This window comes from Myotis brandtii, unplaced genomic scaffold, assembly GCF_000412655.1.
Source record: "Myotis brandtii unplaced genomic scaffold, ASM41265v1 scaffold157, whole genome shotgun sequence".
In the NCBI taxonomy this organism is placed as follows: Eukaryota; Metazoa; Chordata; class Mammalia; order Chiroptera; family Vespertilionidae; genus Myotis; species Myotis brandtii.
In genome coordinates, this window is record NW_005355708.1 from 3,485,575 (window position 1) to 3,493,304 (window position 7,730).

General features: G+C 43.6%; 1 protein-coding gene across 1 annotated transcript in view; it reads left to right on the forward strand.

The window, feature by feature from the left end:
• Positions 1-7,730, forward strand: part of LOC102264195 (ATP-binding cassette sub-family A member 8) — a 90,935-nt gene that overhangs the window by 80,050 nt on the left and 3,155 nt on the right. Inside the window, exons 33-38 of the mRNA XM_014536207.1 lie at positions 3,662-3,822; positions 5,237-5,312; positions 5,393-5,487; positions 6,167-6,286; positions 6,490-6,630; positions 6,733-6,827. Of these exons, the coding sequence (XP_014391693.1) occupies positions 3,662-3,822; positions 5,237-5,312; positions 5,393-5,487; positions 6,167-6,286; positions 6,490-6,630; positions 6,733-6,827 (688 nt within the window). The remainder of the gene's footprint in view (positions 1-3,661; positions 3,823-5,236; positions 5,313-5,392; positions 5,488-6,166; positions 6,287-6,489; positions 6,631-6,732; positions 6,828-7,730) is intronic.

Consider the following 7,730-nt stretch of genomic DNA (forward strand, 5'->3'; position numbering starts at 1 on the left):
AGGTGTTTAGGGGCAATCAGGCAGGCAGGGGAGGAGGTAGGGGGATCAGGAAGGCAGACAGAGGTAGTTAGGGGTGATCAGGAAGGCAGGCAGGTGAGTGGTTTGGAGAAGGCAGTCCCATATTGCGAGAGGGATGTCCGACTGCTGGTTTAGGATATCCCACGAGAGGTCCCAGATTGGAAAGGGTGCAGACCATAATTTCACTCACATTCTAGAAGAAAGTCATATACAAGTGGTAGCACTTAAAAATAATGGCTAAATATAGGCAAGCAATTGGGTAAGTGTAGCCAATCCAGGAAGGAAGAGGAGTCTAAACAAAAGGACACAAATTGGAATAAATGCCACCACCCTATAGGTTCACGAAGGCTGTTGGAATGAATGCGAATCCTTGTGTTGGAGGTTAATAAGAAATTAAAATTAAGCTAGATATTGGAGTCTCTTGGAATAGGGAACCATAGGGAAGGTTTTACAAATGATGCAATCAGAAACAGACAGGTGTGTTTTGAAAACCTTGCCTAACTCAAAAAATATGAATCAACTTCAAGTCTAATATAGGTAGTAAAGCAGGAGAGTGACAAGATGACAATCATGGTTTAGGAAATCTACTGACAGCAGCAATTTGGAATGGCATGAGGGAAAGAGACAGGAATCAGCAGTAATCAGTGGGAATGAGGAAGAAAAGGGTTAGATTGGTAGTAGCCAGGAAAGAGTGATTCTGACACACGTTCCCAAGACATGAAAGTGCTCAGAAACTGGTGATTACATATCTTGGGATCTCAGGGACACATCTCTGATTCCAAATGTTTTGATCCATTCTTCTCACTAAGCCTTCAGAATTCCAAAATATCTGTGTCAAAATTACAGTCTCTGGATTCTTTTATCAACCCTGTCAGAGTGTGAGTACTGTTCTATTATTTATAAAACAAGTCACAACCAACAAGGAGACTGAAACTTAGACCAAAAGCAAGGATGATGTAAAAGCAGTGTCATTTGAATCACTGCTGGAAAGTAGGCTGTCTGCAAAGCAGAGGGCACAGAGCAGACGCATGGAGATCATGGGGTACTCACAGTTACTCAGTCTATGCAAATAATTGATAGCAGTTTACACAAAGTTCATTATTTCTGCTACAAGTTATTCAACTGGAAACCTGCTCTGACTTTAGAATTTCACCAACAGCAGCAAGTTTTTTCCAAACCCAGAGGAACTGGAAGGGGAGGATGAAGACGTTCAGATGGAAAGAATGAGAACAGCGAATGCTGTGACGATCCCGGACTCTGATGAGGTGGAACTACTAGCAATAGTCTTCATCATATACTACTGTCTGTCAGATAAAGTGGGCAACTAGCTAATCTGAATTTGGGGGTTGGGGACAGACACACACACACACACACACACACACACACTGAGGTTCTTTCATCCTTGCCCAGAGTTCATTACTTGATTTCAGTAAATATTCAAAGCCAGCAGAGATCCAAGAACACACACAAGTTGCTTTTTCAGTCATAGTTTTGGTGGGTTAGGCTAACTTACAAAACCTAAAAAAGATTTGTGAACAAAGCAATTAAGAAGAGAGAGTTCACATGAGGTGTATGTGTGTATGTGTGCACGTGTGTGTGCCTATGAGTGTGTCTTTTAATAGTCTTATTGGTTTGATGAAAGTCTCTGTTCCTTTTTTTTGAGGAAGGGCAAGCATGAATCAGATGATACAGTGCAAATGTCCTTTTGCAGATTGGGAGAATTTGCTTTAAAATGGCAGTTTTGAAGAGAACTGTTTGGATTCACTATTTTACATTGGGAAAGGTTTGGCCAGAAGGAGGGAGTATGGGGCACTCACTCATCTCAAGGTGATAATGTTGTTATTCCCTCATCTTTGCAGAAACCAGTTATCATCGCCAGTTGTCTCCGGAAGGAATATGTAGGCAAAAAGAAAAACTGCTTTGCGAAGAAGAAGAAGAAGAAGGAAGAAGGAAGAAGGAAGAAGGAAGAAGGAAGAAGGAGAAGAAGGAGAAGGAGAAGGAGAAGAAGAAGAAGAAGAAGAAGAAAGTTGCCACAAGAAATGTCTCTTTCTGTGTTAAAAAAGGTTGGAAGCAGTAGTTCTGCTGGCGGGGTGATCTTGACCTCTGAAGATGAGGTTTTTTAAGGGAATAATGCCATCCAAATCTGGGATGATCCACTGATAAACATGAAAGGCAGCCAGCTCATCAGCAGTAGAGCTCTGACCCAGTCTGCTTCACAGCCTGTTACAGCCATTTGTCCTTTGCATAGAAGACATTAATGTCTGCTCTGCTAAAACAAACAAAAAAGAACCACCACCACAAAGGAGGCAGTGTTTATGTTAAGAAGGATGGGATAGCTTTCTTAATAACATTAATTACACAGCAGGGAATACTGAACAGAAGGGAAATCACTAGGCTGCGGTAGTTCATTCTTCATACCAAACAAATGGCACGTTTCAGGAAAGTGTTGGTGAAATGCAACAGGCACTGGAATCAAAATTGGTTTCACTTCCATCTCAGCCCATGACTTTGGGCAAGATATTGATCCTCTTTACACCTTAGTTTCCTCACCCATAAAATGGAGGGACATAAGAACACTCGAGTTTGTGTGTGGGTGAGGAATAAGTGAAATAATGTCCATAGCACATTTGACATAAAGCTTGACACACAGCGAAAGCCCTCAAATCGTATGTGCTTTTATTTTTATAATTGTTTGCGGTTATAATTCTGAGCACACTTTTTTTTCAGGTGAAGTTATAGGTCTGTTAGGACACAATGGAGCTGGTAAAAGTACAACTATTAAGATGATAACTGGAGACTCAACACCAACCGCAGGAGAGGTCAGTGACTCACACAGAGGTGTGCTCATGAACGCTGCCTCGATGAGACAGTTAGAATGCATATTGATGACAATCTTTAAAAGCACAGGCGATCTTTTCCTATTAATCAATGTGACTCATGCATTGAATGAAGAGGATAAATTAATACAAATTTCTCTCTTTAATTCCAAAAAGTAGTTAGGTGTTGAAAAGAGCTGCATGTTATCTATAGTATGCCTTTTATTGAATGAAAAAGTAGAGACATTAAAAGGAGAGATTTTGGAAAGGAAAGCTAAACATTCGCTTTACTGGAGGTCAGAGATCTTGGTTTTGTGGATTGATGTATCCTGAGAACTTGTTAAATTGAATTGCCAAGATCCAGTATTTACTCAGAAAACAGAGATCATATGTTAGAGGGAAATTGAGTAACTGTCTAAATTCCATAGCAAATACTAGAATAGTATATGAATGGCACTTGGCTGTATGTCCAGCCTAAGTTGGGTGAAATGACGGACAGAGGTCCAAAGTCAAACAATGGAAAAACAAATAAGCAAGCTTGAATTCAACCATGGTGATGGGCTGAGTAATAAAGCCTAAACTAGAATGGAGGGATAGAACAATGTGGAATATCTGCCTTTTGATGTATCGAGTTTCTGGCATTTTTTCCCCAGAGCTAAGTGATTACTTACGGACTTGTGTACTCTTGGCAGCCGTGTGTGTAAGAGGAGGACATCATTGCAGTACGCTCACATGCGTGCGTGCGCGCGCGCGCGCACACACACACACACACACACACACACACACCTCAATTTTGGCCAGAAGGTGAGAATGAACTTTTTGTGTAGGTGATTTTGAAAAGGAACAGCGGAGGGGACGCCCTCAAGTTCCTGGGGTACTGCCCTCAGGAGAACGCGCTGTGGCCCAACCTGACAGTGAGGGAGCACCTGGACGTGTTCGCAGCTGTGAAAGGGCTGAGGAAAGCAGACGCCGCCGTCGCCATCACACGGTACCTGGGGGGAGACACACCTGTCCTCTACTAGAGCGATGTCATAGATTCACAAAAAACTAAGGAAGGACCGTTCTAACTGATGACTCCATACTTACTGGTATGGGTGAAGACTTGTTCACCTAGACCCCAATTCAGCGTTATGTTCTCTCATTTTAAGCCTGGAGAGGAAAAGTCTATTGATTATTCTTAATACAAAAATAAGTCATTAAAAATGTGACTTTAAAAACCATGAAAGGGCCCTGGCTGGTGTGGCTCAATTGGTTGGAGCATGGTCTCATTCACTGAAGGGTTGTGGCTCCATTCCCATCAGGGCACATATCCAGGTTGGGGGTTCAATCCCCCGCATGCAGGAGGCAACCTATATATGTTTCTATCTCTCTCCCTCCCTCCCTCTCCCTTCCTTTTTCTCTAAAATCAATAAAGTAAAATAAAAACAATGGAAGGTTCATAAAGTATCCAAGATAATTTGAATTTTTTAAAATTTTATTTTTCCATTACAGTTGACCTTCAATATTATTTTATACTAGAGGCCCAATGCACAAAATTTGTGCAAAAATAGGCCTGCCTTCCCCCGGCTACCCACACTGGCTTTCCTTGCAGCCCTGGCTTCATCCGGAAGGTTGTCCAGTCTAATTAGCATATTATGCTTTTATTATTATAGACTAGAGGCCTGGTGCACAAAATTCGTGCATTCAGGGGGTCACTCGGCCAGGCCTTGGGAGCCCTATATAATAAAAGGGAGCCCTTGGGCCCTAAATGGTTTGGCTCAGGAGATAAGAGCATAGGCCTGTGGACTGAAGGGTCCCAGGTTCAATTCCGGTCAAGGGCATGTACCTTGGTTGCAGGCACATCCCCAGTAGGAGGTGTGCAGGAGGCAGCTGATCGATGTTTCTCTCTCATTGATATTTCTAACTCTCAATCCCTCTCCCTTCCTCTCTGTAAAAAATCAATAAAATATATATATTTTTAAAAAAGGGATCTCTTTGGGGATGTCAGACTGATGGCAGTTGGACATCCTTAGTGCTGCTGTGGAGGCAGGAGAGGCTCCTGCCCCCACCGCTGCGCTCGCCAGCCATGAGTCCGGCTTCTGGCTGAGTGGTGCTCCCCTTGTGGGAACGCACTGACCACCAGGGGCAGCTTCTGCATTGAGCGTCTGACCCCTGGTGGTCAGTGTGCATCATAGCAACCGGTTGTTCCACCATTCAGTTGATTTCCATATTAGCCTTTTATTATATAGGATTAGTTTCAGTATACAGTTTAATGGTTAGACAATCAAATATAGTTTCAATGTTATGACCACTCTGAATAGTGCTTTTAAAGATTCTGCACTGTAGACTTCTGATTTGCCCTGTCTCACATGTGCCTTCTGGTTGTGCGCTGGTAATGTGGGTTGACTCACTGTTTCCTTCAGGTTGGTGGAGGCGCTCAAGCTGCAGGAGGAGCAGAAGCGCCCTGTGAAGGCCTTATCAGAGGGAATCAAGAGAAAGGTAGGGGCGGGGGCTGGGGTTACTCCTCCAGGCCCACTGATCCCAGATCCGTGCCAGATGTGCTATTCCTCTCCTTCCAGCTGTGTTTCACGCTGAGCATCCTGGGAAACCCATCGGTGGTGCTGCTGGATGAGCCGTCCACGGGCATGGACCCCGCGGGGCGGCAGCAGATGTGGTGAGAGGATGTTATGAGCAACCCAAAGTGAAAGTGTTTTACTTAGTAAATGAAAGACATCAATATTATCTGGAAAACCAATAGTATGGAGGGAAATCTGAAAGCCTACTGCAGCCAATTTTTATGGAGGAAAAAAAGATATTCTAACAAATTAGTACTCAAGAATTTCATTCTTATCTTAGATCATGTGGGTGTGCATGGCCCAATTTTATACTCAGATCAATCTACATTAAGTTTTTCTGCGACATCTCCGAATACATCTGTGACATCTATTGGAACACAATAACTATTTAATTATTTTAGGATATATTTTGAAATCTGTCATTTTGCACTTTGGGGTATATGTCATTATTATCATGTTGTTAAATAAGTTCTCTCTTTCTCTATCTTTTTTCCTACTGCCTTTGCTTAAAAATTCTTGAAATTTAGCATTTTTCTAAACCTTTTACCCAATGTCATTCTCTGCATTATTCAGCCCAAGCCATGCACTAAATTATTCACTCTAACCAGTAGTTTGGTTATTTCCATGCCTGTTACCTCTGGAAAAAAAAAATCCTGTCTTTTTCTGATCTGAAATCACTGATTATTTCATATGTGCCCATGGAAACTTCTTTAATTTTTTCTTCTCATATTACCTTGGCATTCCCCCTGGTGAACATTTCCCTTGCTCTAACTTTAGGCAGGCCATCCGGGCCACCTTTAGAAACACGGAGAGGGGCGCCCTCCTGACCACCCATTACATGGCGGAGGCGGAGGCCGTGTGTGACCGTGTGGCCATCATGGTGTCCGGGAGGCTGAGGTGAGTGCCCACACGAGGTCCCCAGTCACACCCTGCACAAAGGACATTTCCCTGCACAGGGCATCACTGTGAGGAGCAGGAGGGCTGGCTGCTCCGGCTCTCCCTGGCCCTGTCCTGGCCTCCAGAAGCCAAAAATCACCAGCAGTAGATTTCTCTCTCCCTTTTCTTGATTGACTTCCTCCTCTTCCTCCTCTTCCCTCCAGATGTATCGGTTCCATCCAGCACCTGAAGAGCAGATTTGGCAAGAATTACCTGCTGGCAATGAAGGTGAAGACCCTCGCCCACGTGGAGCCCCTGCACAGAGAAATCCTGAGGCTTTTCCCCCAGGCTGCTCGGCAGGAAAGGTAAGTCCAGGCGGTGGTGTGTTTCACCTTGGTCTCGGTTTTATTTTCTATCTTCTCATTCTTTTTTTTTTTTACTTTATGGTCATTGTGAAAAATTACTAGAGACAGTCCCGAACCCAAGGGCTACCACAGGAGGGAAACAAGAGAACAGAATGCTCATTTGGAAACTTATTCTGTAAGGGAACGTGCCAGGTACTAACCAGTACATGAACCTAGTTCATTTCAGTTGTCCTTTTAGAGGGTGAAGCCACACCCATTCAAGGAGATCAGCTGTATAACACCCAGTGCCAGGCAGCAGTCCACCTCGCTGAATGGTATCTCTTAGCGTTTTTATTATCAGTAACATTATCAAGTAATGAGTTGCCCTGGAGGCTCAGATAGGTTAGACCAGTGGTCGGCAAACCGCGGCTCGCGAGCCACATGCGGCTCTTTGGCCCCTTGATTGTGGCTCTTCCACAAAATATCAAGTGCGGGCGCGCACATACAGTGCGAAGTTGACTTAAAACTTTAAGTAAAGTTTATTAAGTTAATTTTAGGGAATGTTGTGGAGTGAAAGAAGATGTAGTGTCGAGGATCAAGAAAGGTATGTTGAGATGGTTTGGAAATATAGAGAGGATGAACGAAAGGAGATAGATGAAACAAGTATACAAGACGAGTATGGATGGGAGAGTTGGAAGGGGTCGACCTCAGCCAATGTACCTCAATCAGATTGAGGACGTTTTTAGCAAAGTCCAGCTTAGGAGTACCTAATTAAGTTAATAACAATGTACCTACCTATATAGTTTAAGTTTAAAAAATTTGGCTCTCAAAAGAAATTTCAATCGTTGTACTGTTGATATTTGGCTCTGTTGACTAATGAGTTTGCCGACCACTGGGTTAGACAATGCCAAGTAACTTGTGGTGGGGCCAGGAGAATCAAGAGAAAGGTAGGGGCGGGGCTGCCTCCTGCACACCTCCTACTGGGGATGTGCCCGTAACCAAGGTACATGCCCTTGACCGGAATTGAACCTGGGATCTTTCAGTCCGCAGGCCTATGCTCTTATCTCCTGTGATAATAACCACTATGCTGTAGACCCAAAATAATACTGAATGTAAACAGA